This window comes from Lipotes vexillifer, unplaced genomic scaffold, assembly GCF_000442215.2.
Source record: "Lipotes vexillifer unplaced genomic scaffold, Lipotes_vexillifer_v1.1 scaffold174, whole genome shotgun sequence".
Taxonomy (NCBI): Eukaryota; Metazoa; Chordata; class Mammalia; order Artiodactyla; family Lipotidae; genus Lipotes; species Lipotes vexillifer.
Window position 1 is genome coordinate 936,880 of NW_006785255.1, and position 18,032 is coordinate 954,911.

Below are 18,032 nucleotides of genomic sequence, written 5' to 3' on the forward strand. Positions count from 1 at the left end.
AATTATCTCTGTTTCATTAGGTTTTTTTCAGGGCTTTTTTCTTATTTTTTCATGTGAAACATATTCTTCTGTCTTCTTAACTTGTTTAACTTTCTCTCACTCTATGAAATGATGTGAAACACTTACCTACCCTGATCTTGAAGGCATCCCTATTCAGTTTGCATGTTCCCAGTGTCCTTGTGTATGAGCATCCCTATGTAGTCTGCATGTGCCCATGTCTTTGGTGGGAGAACTGTATCTGAAGTGATCGTGAGCTCCTCTTCCTCTGTGCTGGCAGCCACCACCTTAGTGGGTGGTCTGGAATTGGAGGGGCTTGAGCCAGAGCCAGGTGCAAGTCAGGCTTCTACTATGCTCAGTGGTCATCACAGTCCAATTGAGTTTGGGGCCTGAGGGGCTGGAGCAGTAGCAAAGTTGGCTTTCTCGAGTGTGATGGCAGTCTTCACCTTGGTTTGAGGTGGAGGTGGGAGGTAGCTATGGCCTGAGGGCTTGGGGCTGCACTTCCATGCTGATTTTACTTTTTCCCCAGTGTGTGCACCTTGGTTAGAGGCTGGGTCAGGGCCAGAGAGGTTGGTGCCACACCACTGAGCTGCCCCCTCCCGAATGTGAACAGGAATGCATAGGAAGCTCTTCAATGATGGTGGACTCTTCCCTGGATCTAGCTTAGTTCCCTTGTGATTGTGCACAGGGATGCACTTTGGTGGGATAATGCTATGATTTATCATGTAGTCTGACTTATTAGGATAAAAATCTTATCTTTGGTTTTAAAATAAATATCTCCACTTCTACTATAGCCAAATGCAGTAATTCACCTGTGAGCTCAACATTTAGAATTGAAAATCATTGTTTGGTTTCTCTTTGGCAAATTCCAAAACATGAATCCAGTGCTTTAACATGATTTTGAGAAATCAACATTTTCAGAATTGACCAAAGCTTCCCATTTTTGTAGAAGTTGGGGGAAGCTATCAGTGTTTTATGGAGAGTGGAATTTCCTCAGTCATTGTTCACAAATAAAGTTGGTTAGATCATCTAGCAGGGGGGGTCCCTTTTTCTAATTTACACAAGGCTACTGAATGATCTAGCAGCAGGTGGGGTTAGATGTGGGCTGGCTGCAGAGACTAAAATCCTGTAAGAGCTTTGCTTGAGCAGGTCAGCATGGGTTCAGCTTTCTTAGTATTTTTACAACTATTTTCTTTCTTGTGTACTAGAAACTGGAGAAAGTAATGAGACAATTAACTTGTATTACTTCTTATGGAAGAATTTACTTCTTGTAGAAACTCAATTCTACAAAGCCTTGAAAGACTGACCACTGTTCCAAATGTGGTTGGCCCAAATTTACTCACATTTGCTTTTAGACACTCAGTAAGCTCCATTTCCTTAAAGTTATAGAAGCTGAGTACTAAGAATAATGCCCTTGAGACTCCTGCCAACACAACTTCTAGTGATGGTACCATGTATAATAGAGATTGAATGGGACTTTACCTTTCGCTTCTGAGTTTTGAGTAAGCATTCTTCAGAAGACTATCTTTAACATTTAGCAACTTAATTTCTAGACACTCATTATTTAGAAACTAAATTGCTTAGATGCTATTTGAGATGATTCAAAATACAAATTTTTAATGCTATTATATAGATTTAGGGATTATGAATTGGAAGTTCAAAGTTGGTAATATTATTTAATATTTTTTAAGGATAAATGTTTCTGTCCTGTTCAGAATGTGAGATTGAACACCACAGCATCAAATGACCACTTACCTTCTGCTCCCTCCAAAAACTAATACTTGTATGTTTGCTAGGGGTGCTGTAACAAAATACCATAAGCTGGGTGACTTAAACAACAGAAATTTATTGCCCCACAGTTCTGGAGGCTAGAATTCTAAAATCGAGGTATGAGCAGGATTGATTTCTTCTGAGAGCTGTGAGGGAGAATTTGTTAATATGCCACTCCCCTAGCTTCTGGTGGTTTTCTGGCAACTTTTGGTGTTCTTGGCATGCAGAATAATTATCCTGATTTCTGCCTTCATCTTTGTATGGCATTCTTCCTGTGTGCTTATGTTTCTTCATATGACATTCTTTTATCAGTCATATGGGATTATAAACCCACTGTATTCTGGGATGACTGCATCCTACATCCTTGTAAATTCCTACACAATTACATCTGCAATGACCCTATTTCCAAGTAAAGTCATATTCTGAGGTGCTAGGAATTAGGATTTCAACATATGAATCAGAGTGGGGAACAGTTCAACCCCTAAGAAAGCCCAAAGGTGTTTCATGAAAAGGATTGACATTCTGGGAGCAGTGAATTCTACTGGAATAGTTGTTTCATTGAGTTGTGGTAACTGTAGTTTTCTGGGTAGTATTTGAAGCTCCATAACTAAATGCTACAGTCTATGAAATACTGCTGTTCTTGTATTCATGCTTGAGGGGAATAAACCAGTACCTCTGAGTCTTAGCTGCCTGGGCTCTCAATAAAGAAGAGAAGTCACTAAGCCAAGAAAATATAAAGTCCCCAATAGAGCAGGTCTCTGTATGTAATTCCAGCACCGATTAACAACTTCAGATACATTATTCAATTTCTAAACATGATGTTTTGCAGTTCCAGTTTTCTTTAATTTTCTAAATAATTGTTATCATACAAATCCAAATAAAACTGGTCTAAAGCTGAAATAAAAATATGTATCTTAAAATATAAAATATCATCTCTGTGATAAACAGTTCTCATTCTCACTAGCAGTGATTGGTCACTTTCTAGCAATCTCAGCCAAGAGATTGTAGTAAGTGCAGAGGCAGAGTGAGCTAACTACCTGCTTTTGTGTTCTTCCTTGGAAGGGGTCAGGCACTCTGTCTAGGGAAGCCATTTTCACTGTAGCCTGGGTTGGAGGAGCAAGTGGTGTCAGTGGTAAATGTCCAACTTCACACTCAGGGTCCCTCAAAAGGTGGGGAGTGTTCATAAGCCCTGAAACTCCTGATAATATTGACATGGGAATATGGAGTTTCTTCTACTTTAATAACTGTTATCACACCTATAAAACATGTTTTCTTAAAAATTGCATCTTTCAAAGTCTTCTAGTGACCATTCTTTAATGGATATATCAGACTTGCATTACCAATACATGATTTCTGATTTTTAAAAATAATCAGCTATCTAAAGATCTCATTACGGGTTTTCTCCTCCAATCAATCAATCAATCTGTCTCTCTCTCCTTTTCTCCTCTCATTCCTCCTCTGTCCCCTTTTGGCACCCTTTGGCCTAATACCCTTTTTTTATTTTTTAAATAAATCTATTTATTTATTTATTTATTTGTTTGTTTGTTTGTTTATTTATTTATTTATTTATTTTTGGCTGTGTTGGGTCTTCGTTTCTGTGTGAGGGCCCTCTCCATTTGCGGCAAGCGGGGGCCACTCTTCATCGCTGTGCGCGGGCCCCTCACCGTTGTGGCCTCTCCCGTTGCAGAGCACAGGCTCCAGACACGCAGGCTCAGTAGCCGTGGCTCACGGGCTTAGTTGCTCCGCGGCATATGGGATCTTCCCAGACCAGGGCTCGAATCCGTGTCCCCTGCATCGGCAGGCAGATTCCCAACCACTGCACCACCAGGGAAGCCCCCCATTTTGTTTTTACTCCTATACTTTTGTTTGTTGTGTTGCTTTTGCTCTTATCTAAGTGAGATTAAATAATACAAATATCTATCAGTATTTGCAGCAATTTCCCCCCAAAGTAATAGAGAGTTCTAATTCTGCTCTGATTGAATTGAACACCCTGTTTTATTAAACATGGAGAAAAGTGTAGATAATTCTACTAATTTGTAAGTGACTAACTAGTTAGTATTTTCATTATTTTTGGAGGATTTAACATATTTTAGCTTGTATGAAAATATGTATGTTGGCTACAGTATAAACCAGAATAATAAATGAATCAGAGAAAGAAAACTTTATGCAGTTTCCTCTCCTTTTTGGAGGTGGGTAAGGGAGGGTGGTTTGGTTTTTTTTAGTTTTTATCTATGGAAGGGATACTTGAAATTTTAAAGCATTGTATTTCTGAATTAGTTCATTCCTTCATTTTGGCCATTGTTCATTGTCATATTAGCAGAGAAGTAGATCCTCACTGAGAGTGTACAACAATTGCTTAATGTGAAAGCTCAGTATCAGTGTCATTTGAGATTAAGGAAGTGTCTACATGATTTCTGGTCTTTGAGATCATTCTTGTAAAATCTACTGAGGTGATATTTTGTGTTTATAGGTCTAGAGATCTTTTAAAGATTGCAGTTAGAAATGTTTTCCAGGATTATTCCTATTTTAATTTGATAGGAATATGAGATCCAAAGAAATTCTGTTTTTGAACTAATTTTTTATAGATTTCACTTGGGAAACTCTCTCTGTTCAGAGAGAGAGAGATGAGTTTTGTAATAAAACAAACAAAAAGTACCTATTCACAAGGCAAGAGGAGAGAATCTAGCGGCTTCTAGTTTTTTTTTTTTTTTTACATCTTTATTGGAGTATAATTGCTCTACAATGGTGTGTTATTTTCTGCTTTATAACAAAGTGAATACATATACATATGTTCCCATATCTCTTCCCTCTTGAGTCTTTCTCCCTCCCACCCTCCCTATCCCACCCCTCTAGGTGGTCACAAACCACCAAGCTGATCTCCCTGTGCTATGCGGCTGCTTCCCACTAGCTATCTATTTTACGTTTGGTAGTGTATATATGTCCATGCCACTCTCTCGCTTTGTCACAGCTTACCCTTCCCCCTCCCCATATCCTCAAGTCCATTCTCTAGTAGGTCTGTGTCTTTATTCTTGTCTTACCCCTAGGTTCTTCATGACATTTTTTTTCTTAAATTCTATATATATGTGTTAGCATAAGGTATTTGTCTTTCTCTTTCTGACTTACTTCACTCTGTATGACAGACTCTAGGTCCATACACCTCATTACAAATAGCTCAATTTCATTTCTTTTTACAGCTGAGTAATATTCCATTGTATATATGTGTCACATCTTCTTTATCCATTCATCCAATGATGGACACTTAGGTAGTTTCCATCTCCGGGCTATTGTAAATAGAGTTGCAATGAACATTTTGGTACATGACTCTTTTTGAATTATGGTTTTCTCAGGGTATATGCCCAGTAGTGGGATCGCTGGGTCATATGGTAGTTCTATTTGTAGTTTTTTAAGGAAGCTCCATACTGTTCTCCATAGTGGCTGTACCAATTCACATTCCCACCAGCAGTGCAAGAGTGTTCCCTCTTCTCCACACCCTCTCCAGCATTTATTGTTTCTAGATTTTTTGATGATGGCCATTCTGACTGCTTCTAGTTTTGTATTTACGTTTGCTGTTGCAGGTGGGGTAGAAATGTAGCCAAATAGGGTACTTCCAGCAAACTTGATTCTGTTGGTATTTACCACATCTCTCAGAATTTAGTGTCCATGTAATTCAGCCAAGGTGCTTTTGTTAAATATGCCACATGCATATTTCCCTTTCTCCCCATCACTGATTTAGTAGATCTGGGTGATCTGAAATGTGGGCAACATTTTTTCTTACTTGGAAGCACTCTGTATTTCTGTCTCTTGATAGGTAATTTTTATCAGGTAACTCATTCTGAAAATGGATGAGAAAAAGTTGCTTTTTAGCTTTCCATATGACTGATTTAATGCACACAATATTCTTACACAGTTGCTTACACTATAATAAATGCGAGGAGGTGTTTGTTATTGAGGTGGGGAAAGTTTAGCTTTACAATGCTAACCTGGCTTGGAGACCTGCACTTTCACACGACCTTTCTCAACAGCAAGATTGCTGCCTCTCATCCTGCCAGTGTGAAATTCTAGAGCAGCTTCTGCCACTGACTCTTCTATGACAACTTTTTATTTGTCTTCACCAGACTTTTAGTAATACATTGTCAGCAAAGAAGCAACCCAAGCAGGTTTTTAACACTGAAGAAGGGACTGGTTATTGGTAGATCTTTCATGCATTTTAATTGTAACTGAAATATCTTGTACTTCTTGAAACAAAATATTTGATGTAAAACTAGAGTTTATTTATTTTAAAGAGATTAAACTTAACTTTAAAATAGTAAAAGTTAAACAGTAAAAAGTACTGATATGGGAACCAGATTGCCAGGCTCCATAGTGTGAATAATTAACTGGCCTAATGTTCAGGTAATCTAGGTTCTAATGCCAGCTCCTTCCTCAAATCTTTTTGTAGCTTGTCAAGTCCATTATGCTCAATCAAATGGCTATCATTAAACTGTGTAAACTTGAATGGATTATCAGAACCTAGCTGAACTGATCTTGGAGAGGCAGCAGTGAGTGGTGGCTTAATTCCCTGCCCAGGAATTGAACCTGGGTAGCCTGGATGAAAACCAGGAACTTTAGCCACCAGACCATCAAGGGCTAGAGGCTAGAAGTTATATTTCCTCGGCTCTCGCCCCCAGTGAAAAATGTATTTCTCATGGAAGCAAAAACTGTAAAAACAGGTACAAAGTTTATTATTAGAGACATAGCACAAGTGGGATAGAACATAAAAGAAATTGTTTAGTTAAGATAGAAGCAAGGTAGAGACACACACCCAGAGAGAAAGTGGGTGGGCGTCCTCCCTAATGAGGAAAGCGATAAAGAGGTGGTTAAGTCACTTATATAGGGCAGTTCTTCAGGGTCTTTGTTTACCTTTGGCCAATTATCTGGTTTCTTCTTCCACACCTGACCTGCCGTAGGACGCTTCCCAATATGCATGCCCAACTTTTTTCCAAAATGGATTTCAGCCTAGGAGTGGCCTTCGAGTCACATATTATGGGGTGGTGCCCCCTACTTTTTGAGCCTTTCTGCGCATGTGCAGTATCTCCCTTGCCCCAAGGATGAGAAATGCATGACCTCTTGATATTTACTCAGACAGGGTTTAGACCCTCTCTGTTCCTGCCATGACTGTTATCTTAGAGTGTCCTCAGGAGACAAAGCCTAGCTATTTAACCTGTTCTGTTGTTATTTCTATTTCAAAGTGCAAACAGGAGGCTGGTTGTAAATATCTAACTTGGAGCCCACCTATCTTCTGTCTCAGGAAATATAAACAGGAGGCTAGTTGTAAGTGTCCAGCCTGAAGCCCATCTTTTTCTCTCCCCAAGGAATGTAAACAGGCAGGCAAGTTGTAAATCTCTGTCCTGGAGCCCATCTATCTCCTGCCTCAGAACTAGCTGTTTAATGCCAAGGATCAGTGGCAAACAAGATCACTTTAATCAATTTATACTCATGCACACTTTGGTCACGTTTAAATAGCTAGTGGTAATTTAGACATGTCTAGGAAAATTTTCTATGTGCCTGTGACAAACAAACTGTGCAGGCAGTAGTATCTAAGGAGAACAAAAATTAACAGTTTTAAGGTACACCTTACTTATTCTTTGAATAAGCAAAGTTGAGTTTTTTTCACTCTAAGAAATTGTACCTGAATACAGGCTGGGGTCCAGTTATGAGACATTCATGGATTAACACACTGGCCCAACACTGGGATACACAATCTTAGGCCAGCCAGCTAGCCAGCCAAACAGGCACCTTTGAATGTGTGCACCGTTTTTGCCCCAGCCTTAATTACCTTTCATGTCAGGCTTCTTCTTTGTCAGTGGTATTGTTACTAGTTTTGCCTACCTCACAGATGCTATTGTGTGAATAGAATGAACATGTGAAAATGATTCTCACTTTTACCAGGAAGACACTCTGAGTTAATGTCTTCTTGTAGCCATCTCTATAATCAAGTAAAAAGTAGTAGGCCAAAAAGAATGGTTTTAGAATTGAAATGTAAATATGAGCTAATTAGTGAATTTTCTGTTATTTAGGACAATGATGCTAGTCTTTCACTGAGCAAGTAGAATAGTTAAATCATAATTCCTTTCATCATTAAATAAACCAATATCGATTTTACTTTGTAATGGACTGTATCTTGGGGTTATAAGATGGTCCTATTTAACCCGGTTCTTCTTCACAGGGTTGGCCTTTGCTGTTCTCTCATCTGTGCACCCCGTGTTTGGTTTGTATGGGTCTCTTTTTCCTGCCATCGTTTATGCCATATTTGGAATGGGACGTCATGTTGCCACAGGTAATAATTTCTGACTATGCTTATGCTTCTCATATTACTAATGAAGCGGACTCAAAAGTGATCATTTGTTACTGATTACATTTCCAATGTAATTCTTACTTTACTACTGAAAATATTAGGGCAAATATTATCAGCAAATAATATCATCAAATATTAGGGCAAGACATTTAACTTTCTCTGCCTCAACACATACTGTGATTTATTGCTATATTACTATGTAACCAAGGTTATTGTTAAAGATTCTGTTCATTTTTAAGTTGTAAAAAGACAGTAAGAGAAGGATAAATGTTCTGAATTTACAATGAAATGAAAATACGCACTCTGAGGAAAAGACTATAAAATTTAGTTACTCAAATATTGAAAACTATTTTCCATGTAATTAATATTTAGATTAAACAATCTTTTAAGTTTCTTCCAAGCTAGGTTCTACAATGCCCTCTAATTAGTATATCTCTTACATTGCCTAGCATTTCATTACCAAATAAAATGTGAACAAGTAATCTGATAACGGAGCAGCCTGGAATAAAACAAAGGCTTGGAAGTTAGATAGACCTGGGTGTGTGTCACATTTGGTGTTTGCTATCTGCATGAGCTTGGGCAAAGTTTTAAAGGTCTATTTGCTGCTTTCTTGATAGTAAAATGTCAAAAAAAATCATGATTATATTGATAACATAATTGATGTACAAGTGTCTAATTTATTACTTGCTACATAAAAATTAATAAAAGCTGCTATCACTACAAAAATGATACCTTAATCTTAAATATTATGGTAATAATAATAAAAGTACTCAAGAGGAAATATCCATAGAGGCATTTTTATCCATTTTGTTTATGCAAGATATCAGTCTATAAGCAAGTAATACCATTTTGTGTCTATTTCTTCAGTGGTCCGTTTGTGTTATTGAAGAAAACTTTATTTCCTACAAGACAAATTTATTATCCCATAGTTTTAGAGATCAGAAGTTTGAAATGAGGCTCACAGGGCTAAAATTGAGATGTCAGTAGAGCTGCATTTCTTTCTGGAGGTTCTAGAGAACAATTTGGTTTTCTTAACTTTTCCAGCTTCTAAAGACTTCCTGAATTCTTGGCTCAAATGCTTCATTTTCAGAGTCAGCAGGGAAATCAATCTCTTTCTGATTATGATCTTTTGCTTCCATCCTCCATGTTTAAAGGACCCTTGTGATTACCCTGGGTACACCTGGACAATCCAGGATAATCTCCTTATCTGAAGGTCAGTTTATTAGCAACCTTAATTCCATCTGCAACATTAATTACCCTTTGACATGTAACATAAGATATTTACAGGATGCAGATGCATTTGGAAGGCCATAATTCTGCCTACCACATTGGTATGTGTATTTTCTCATGCAGAAATTAACCCATAAAATAATGTCTTATTTATGTAAATTTGGCTTCTTATATAATCAACTTTGTCATGGAGGATAGGATCAACAATTATCAGACATTTACAACACTACTACCTAAAGTATGGTCCACGAACCAGAAGGATCAGTTTTATGTGGAATCTTGCTAGAAATGCAAAATCTTGTTCCCATTTCAGATCTATTCAATCAGAATCAGCATTTTCACAGAATCTCCAGTTATTTTAAAAAAACGCATCTATCTACACATGTATGTGTATATATGTACTTAAATTTGAGAACCTTAGGTGTACTATTTATTAGATGCTTTATTAAGAGCTTTACATGTGCTATTTTATCTTAATATAATTATTTTAAATATACATCATTATTTGCATATTTAGGTTAAAAATACCTCTTAATTTCATAAAGTTTTCTGTGAGAGCACAGATTAAGTTGTAGGTGCATGGATTACAACCCAGGTGTGGTCAAATCTGAAGCCCAAATTTTCCTCTTTACAACCAGCTGCTCAAGAATGCAGTTTCCTTTTGTGTTGATGTAAAGGGAGAAAAGCACAATAATGAATTAGAAGTTCTTGAAGCCTATTATATTCAAAATTTCCTGCTCCCTAATTTCCTAGGAAATTTATTTTCATTCTTCAAAACATTTAAATATGTCATTAGCAAGAAAAAGCAGATTATTTTTAGAGCTGAACTCAAAACATCTCCGCTGATAAACAAAGGATAAAAGAAAAGGTAAAAAAAAAAATCCCAATAGACCATAATTACTTTAAGAAGTCAAAAATACTTAACTTGATTTACTTAAGTATGTATTTACATAAACCACTTTATTTCCTAAGGAATCATAAACATTTTACTGGTGACATGGTTTTGAAATTGCCATTTATATAAAACTTTGGATTTAACAAATATTATTAACAGCTATAGGAATCTTGTAGTCTACTAGGTAAATAATATACATTTCAAAATACATATAATTTACAGGCTTTACTATAGATACTGTATAGCACAATAAATGCTTAAGGCATTTTATTTCTGCATAAGCACTTTTCCAAAAGACGGATCCAGCTGGATTTCCTCATTTCTCTTTTTATCCCAACAGATTTAGATTTCTTTAGAATCAGTAAAGAAGAAATGATCCTTTTTCCTCATGGTATTATATTTATATATATACACATTACCACTTGTATAAGGCTCTGTATTTAACAAATTTAATAATATTAAATATAATATATATATCAGGAGAAATATACAAACTAATTATTTTTGACCTTCCTATGATCTTAATTATAGGGGCCAACCTAAATTTTCTGCAAACATTTAGTATAGAGAACATATTTTTCTTTTAAATAATATTATTGTACTTTATTTTGGTGTATATATGTGTGTGGGAATGCCTACTTCCATTTTACTATTAAGAGATTGATGTTGCTTTCATAAAGAAAAATCACATTATCTGGGATTTTCCCTCTAACTCAGGTAATCAGAATGCAATAATGAATTACTAAATGCAATAATAAATAATGCTTGAGGTATCTTTAAAAGCAAATAATTCAAAAGCTAGAATACAAAGACACCAAATGTGCTGTACTTTTAACAGCACAATTTTCTTATTTTAATTTAAAATACATATATATTTTAAAAAGGAATAAATCATTGATTGCTTCTTGTGACTTGCAAAGAACATATCTTAGACTAAAAAGGAAAAGAACAGAAACTTGCGTATCAATCCAGTGGAAACAAAATTGTTGAAGATAACCCAATGTGACAATGTGACAATTTGTAGGATATAATTATCTTCTAAATTAGAGAAAAAAATTTTAAAAAGAAAAATATGTTCATTAATTTAGAGAAAAGATTAGGGAGACAATAGAATGCTCTGTAGAAGAAAAGAAAATAAGCAAACAATTATTTACCAAATGTGGTAGGAATTGTGACAGATGTTTTTATATATGAAATATCACTTAATCTCTACCCAGATTTTGTATCTAGATATTTTATCATCATCTTACAAATAAGCAAGCTGAGAGAGGTTATGTACCTTGACCAGGAATTTGAACTCAGGCCTGTCCAATTCTGAGGCCTCAATTCACTTCCTATTAGGTCTTGCCACCCACTCTTAAGCTACTAGATGGGTTTAGTGGTATTTAAGGGTACCACTAGTAGGTTTAAAGCCTAACCAGAATGAAAAGTTGAGAAATTGAAGGAAAAAGCAGAGGAGTAGTAAGGAGGAGATAAAGACAAAAAAAGACCAATAAGATCGGGAAGGTAAAATGTCATTCACAACATCATCATATAGTCCCCAGCAGCCTCAACATCCTTGATTGTTCTCAACTATCTCAGAAACAGCAAAGTGTCATCCTTTGAAAAGAGACAATACTCCCATAACCATGTTGACACAGTAAGTAACCCCATATCCATTTCTGGCAATGTCTCTCTCTAGAGACGTTCTTGGGATGTGACTCACACACAGGTGAGACTCACTTTTCTTTTCTCAACAAAATATTTTTGATGGCTATTCTCTCTTACCATTCAATTCCTTCTTATCTTCTTTCAAATCTTAGGAAAGCTAGGCCTACTCAAAAATTAACTTTAGATCATTTTTGTTCTCAGTTCTCTAGTCATTTGTTCAGTGGCTTTTGTACAAATCATTTTGCTCTATGTTCTAGATTTAAAGGTCAAAATACACACTTCTTTACTTTCAGGAATATAAGACTTTGAGAAATTCTGTTGTAGCATATCTTGAAAAAATAAGGCAAGGGCAGATCCTATGGCAAATATACCTTATTTGGCATTGCCCATCCTTGATGTCAGAATCTTGTCTCTAATCATTATATATATTTGGTCCTTGATGTGTTCTTAATTTAGTACTTTATGATGAGAACAGTGATCATGATAGTTGGTATTTATTGATGATTTATTGAGAATGACTTAGCTCCCTAAGAGAACTTTATTCAATTTGCTCTATGTATTTATATACCTTCAATTCAGTGAACATTGAATAACAGACTATAACAGAGCATTCTGGTTTTAATCTTATTAAGAATTACCTTTTTTAGGTGTCAGCTACATGCAATATATTGTGATATGTGGTATAGTACATTATTTCATTTAAGTCTCATCACAACCCCATTGGGTGAGGAATGCTTTCTGTCTTTAGATAAAGATATTGAGATGGCGGTACTGAGATTTAAGGTTAGGTTTATTGGAGGCTACAATCACCATACTATTCTGAATCACAGCACATACTGCCCCGATTATCCTCTAAAACCAAAGGATTTTCTGTGTCAGCTTTCCACTGAGACTTTGTTTCTGTCTGACTTGGCTCTCTTGCCCTATGAGGCTGCATGCCATTTGTTGAGATGTCTACACCTTGTGACAGGCCCTTTTTTACACAGTGTCATTTATGACCTGGGGCAAAGTAAGGTCTTTAGGTAAAGGGTTGGGGGAATGTTTTTATCATGCTGCAATTTGTTTCTTTAATCCAAAATTGCTGAAACGTCTCTTTGGGAAATGGCATTTCCCTGCTGGTGTGGCTACATTTTCAGACATGCTGTGCCAAGATAAGAGCATCAGTACTCTTGGCAGGAAGAGGGGAACACACTGAAAATGGTCCTGCATTTGTGTAAGGTCAGGACAATTCCTGGGAAGTATCTTTGAAACTTATCTAGTTACGGTAGACAGAAATGGTATGTTTCATCATTTTATGGGCCACAGCATGTTGTTATACTATAATAAAGGTGTACTTTGTTATGAGAGCACAGGGAATAGAAAGATTTAACCTGGACTGGGGAATCTGGGATGGATCTATGTTGAATACGGAATTTGAGCCAGACCAGGAAAAGCAAGGATGTTTTCATAAGTAGATTGGAGGAGCAAGAATTTCAGTCAATGAGCCCCAGATTCAGCAAAGAGTCATATTTTCCACTGAGCCTATTGAGGTCTTCATATTTATCATCTCATTTATATTCTCCTCAAACTCTAAAACATAGGCATTATTACTCGCATTTTATGGATGAGGCGATTTAGACTCAAAGTAATGTGCTCTAAATCGTGATAGTGATAAATGGAGGAGCTGGATTCAAATCCACACCATGATCTTAATTCCTGTTTTGAGGACATTCTCTATGTAGGTCTACAGAGAGGTAGGAAAACGTATGGCCTAGGAGGGAATAGCAAGTAGATGGCATGGCTGTATGTGGAAGAAATGTGTATATAAAAAGGTGAGTTTCTGTTTATTTCATGGAGTGAGGGGTAGAATATTGGGAGTGCAGAGGAGAGTGCTTCTAATAGATCTGTTTTGGTTTTACAACATGGATTCAACTTTAATGGTGGAATCCAATAATGTTTATTGAGTCTGTTACTAACAGAAGATTCCCTCCCCACCCGCTTTAGGCACCTTTGCCTTGACATCGTTAATATCAGCTAATGCAGTGGAACGGCTTGTCCCTCTGAACAGTCAGAACCTTATCACACAGAGTAACACAAGTGTGCTGGGCTTATCTGACTTTGAGATGCAAAGGATTGGTGTTGCTGCAGCTGTTTCCTTCTTGGGAGGTGTGATTCAGGTAAGTATACTGAAACTTGGGAATAAAGAAAGGGAGACAGTAGCAAAGAAAAGGCAATTGGTGCTTTATTTATTAAAGTCAACGTTTCTTGTCAATTGAATTTTTCTTCCGGTTTTATTGAGATAATTGACATACAGCACTATATAAGCTTAAGGTGTACAGCATAATGATTTGACATACATACATCATGGAATTTAAGTTTAATGAACATCCATCATCTCATATAGATAAAAAATTAAAGAAATAGAAAAAAAAAGTATTTTTTCTTGTACTGAGAACACTTAGGATTTACCCTCTTAACAACTTCCATGTATAACATATAGCAGTATTAATTACATTTATCACATTGTACTTATTTATCTTATAGTTACATAATATAGTGATTCAATATTGCTATATATTTCAAAATAATCACCATAATAAGTCTAGTTAAGATCTGTCACCATACAAAGATATTACATAATTATTGACTATATTCCCCACACTGTATTTCATACCTGTGACTCATTTATTTTGCAACTGGAAGTTTGTACTTCTATTTTCTTTCACCTATTTCTTTCCTTTCTCAGCCCACCTCCCTCTGGCAACCATCTATTTGTTCTCTCTATATTTCTACTTCTGTTTTGTTATGTTTATTTATTGTTTTGTTTTTTAGATTCCATATATAATTGAAATCATACAGTATTTGTCTTTCCTTGTCTGACTTATTTTACTTAGCATAATACCCTCTAGGTCCATCCATGTTGTCGCAAATGGCAAGATTTCATTATTTATATGGTTGAGTAATATTCCATTGTATACATAGACCACATCTTCTTCATTCTTCTACTGATGGGCATTTAGGCTGCTTCTATATCTTGGCTATTATAAATAATGCTGCAATAAACATAGAGGTGCATATATCTTTTCTAATTAGTGTTTTCATTTTCTTTGAATAAATACCCAGGAGTAGTACTGCTGGATAATATTGTATTTCTATTTTTAATTTTTTGAGGACCCTCCCTAATGTATTCCATAGTGGCTGCACTTATTTACATTCCCACAAATAGTGCACCAGGGTTCCCTTTTCTCTACATCCTCACCAGCACTGGTTATTTGTTGTCTTTTTGATAATAGCCATTCTGACAGGTGTGAGGTGATATTTCATTGTGGTTTTGATTTGCATTTCCCTTATGATTAATGATGTTGAGCATCTTTTCATGTGCCTTTTGACCAAATGTATGTCTTCTTTGGAAAAATGTCTGTTCAGATCCTCTACCCATTTTTTAGTTGGGCTGTATGTTTGTTTTTTTTTTTTTTGATGTTGAGTTCTAGGAGTTTTTAATTTTTTTTGGATATTAAACCATTATCAGATATACTGTTTGCAATATCTTCTCCCATTTAGTAGGTGACCATTTTGTTTTGTTCATAGATTCCTTCGCTGTACAAAACTTTTTAGTTTGATGAATCCCATTTGTTTGTTTTTGCTTTTGTTTCCCTTGTCTGAGGAAACATATCCAATAAAAGTATTACTAAGGCCAATGTCAAAGAACATACTACCTGAATTTTTTTTTTAATTAAAAAAATAACAACCAAAGAACATAATGCATGTTTCTAGAGTTTTATGGTTTCAGGTCTTACATTTAATTCTTTAATCTATTTTGAGTTAATTTTTATGCATAGTGTGAAAGAGTAGTCCAGTTTGATTCTTTTGCTTGTAGCTGTCCAGTTTTCCCAACCCCATTTATTGAAGAGGCTGTCTTTTCCCCATTGTATATTCTTGCTTCCTTTGTTGTAGGTTAATTGGCCATATAAGTGTGGGTTCATTTCTGGGTTCTCTATTCTGTTCCATTAATCTATGTGTCTGTTTTTGTGCCAGTAACATACTGTTTTGATTACTGTAGCTTCATAGTATAGTTTGAAATTGGGAGTGTGATACCTCCAGCTTTGTTCTTTTTTCTCAAGATTGCTTTGGCTATTAGAGGTCTTTTGTTGTTCCATATAAATTTTAGGATCATTTGCTCTAGTTCTGTGAAAAATGCATGCCATGGGGATTTTGATACAGATTGCAATGAATCTGTAGGTTGCCTTGGATAGTATGTCATTTTAACAATATTAATTATTCCAATCTATGAACATGATATATCTTTTTATCTGTTTGTGTCATCTTTTTAAAAAATATTTTATTTATTTATTATTTATTTGGTTGCACTGGGTCTTAATTGTGGTAGGTGGGATCCTTAGTTGCATTTCATGAGCTCCTTGGTTGTGGCATGAGAACTCTTAGTTGTGGCATGCATGTGAGATCTAGTTACCTGACCAAGGATTGAACCCAGGCCCCCTGCATTGGGAGTGTGGCATCTTACCCACTGTGCCACCAGGGAAGTCCCTGTTTGTGTCATCTTCAACGTTTTCATCAATATCTTATAGTTTTCTGAGTACAGGTTTTTTACATCATTAGTTAGATTTATTCCTTGGTATTTTATTCTTTTTGATGCAGTTTTAAATGGGACTGTTTTCTTTATTTCTCTTTATGATCATTCACTGTTACTGTATAGAAATATAATAGATTTCTGTATATTGATTTTGTATCTTGGAACTTTACAGAATTCTTTGTAGTTTTTTGGTGGTGTCATTAGGATTTTCTATGTATTTTATCATGTCATGGACAAACAGTGACAGTTCTATTTATTTCTTCCAATTTGAATTACTAACATTTTTCTTGTCTGATTGTTGTGACTATGGCTTCTAATGCTATGTTAAATAAAAGTGGTGAGAGTAGGCATCCTTGTCTTATTTCAGATCTTAGAGTAAATGCTTTCAGCTTTTCACCATTGAATGTAGTGTTAGCTGTGGGGTATATAGGGTCTTTATTATGTTGATGTATGTTCCCTCTATTCCTAGTTTGTTGAGAGTTTTGATCAAAAATCAGTGCTGAATTTTATGAAAAGTTTTCTCTGCATCTATTGATATGATCACAATTTTTATTCTTCACTTTATGTGGTGTATCACATTGATGGATTTGCAAATATTGAACCATCCTTACAAACTTGGGATAAATCCCACTTGATCATGCTGTATCATCCTTTTACTCTATTGTTGAACTGGGTTTGTAAATATTATGTTGATGATTTTTGTATCTATGTTCATCAGTTCTATTGGCCTGTAATTTTCTTTTTAGTGTGATACCTTTGGCTTTGGTTTCAGCGTGATGTTGGTCTTGTAGAATGAGTTTGAAAGCACTATTTCCTCTGCAATTTTTTGGAGTAGTTTGAGAAGGATAAATGTTAACTCTTCTCTAAATGTTTGCTAGAATTCACCTGTGAAGCTGTTTGGTCCTGGACTTTTGTTTGTTGGTAGTTTGTTTGTTTGTTTTAATGGATTCAATTTCATTACTGGTATTTGGTCTATTTGTATTTTCTATTTCTTCTTGGTACAATCTCAGAAGAGTGTACATTTCTAGGAATTTGTCCATTTCTTCTTGGTTGTCCATTTTATTGGCATATAGTTTTTCTTAGTAATCTTTTATGATCCTTTATCTTTTCAAAGAACAAGCTTTTGGTTTCATTGATCTTTTTATTTATTTATTTATTTTTAGTCTCCATTTAATTTATATCCTCTCTGATCTTTATAATTTTTTTCCTTCTGATGACTTTGTGTTTTGTTTGTTCTTCTTTTTCTGTTTCCTTTAGGTATCAGGTTATGTTGTTTATTTGAGATTTTTCTTGTTTCTGGAGGTAAGCTTGTATCATTCTAAAGTCCCCTCTTAGCACTGCCTTTTCTGCTTCCCATAGAATTTTGGATCTTTGTCTTTTCATTTCCATTAATCTTCTGATATTTTTTTATTTCAATTTTGATTTTTTCCTCTTTGATTTTTAAATTTTGTTTAGTAGCATACTGTTTAGCTTACATGAGTTTGTGTTTTTGCAGTTTTTTTCTTGTAATTAATTTCTAGTCTCAAAGTGTTGTGGTCGGAAATGATGCTTAAAATCATTTCAGTTTTCTTAAATTTATAGAAACT

The 18,032-nt window shown here is 35.5% G+C and overlaps 1 protein-coding gene across 1 annotated transcript in view; it reads left to right on the top strand.

The window, feature by feature from the left end:
• The window catches only part of SLC26A7 (solute carrier family 26 member 7), a 182,103-nt gene that overhangs the window by 29,731 nt on the left and 134,340 nt on the right, over positions 1-18,032 (top strand). Inside the window, exons 2-3 of the mRNA XM_007457342.1 lie at positions 7,973-8,083; positions 13,860-14,032. Coding sequence (XP_007457404.1) covers positions 7,973-8,083; positions 13,860-14,032 — 284 coding nt within the window. The remainder of the gene's footprint in view (positions 1-7,972; positions 8,084-13,859; positions 14,033-18,032) is intronic.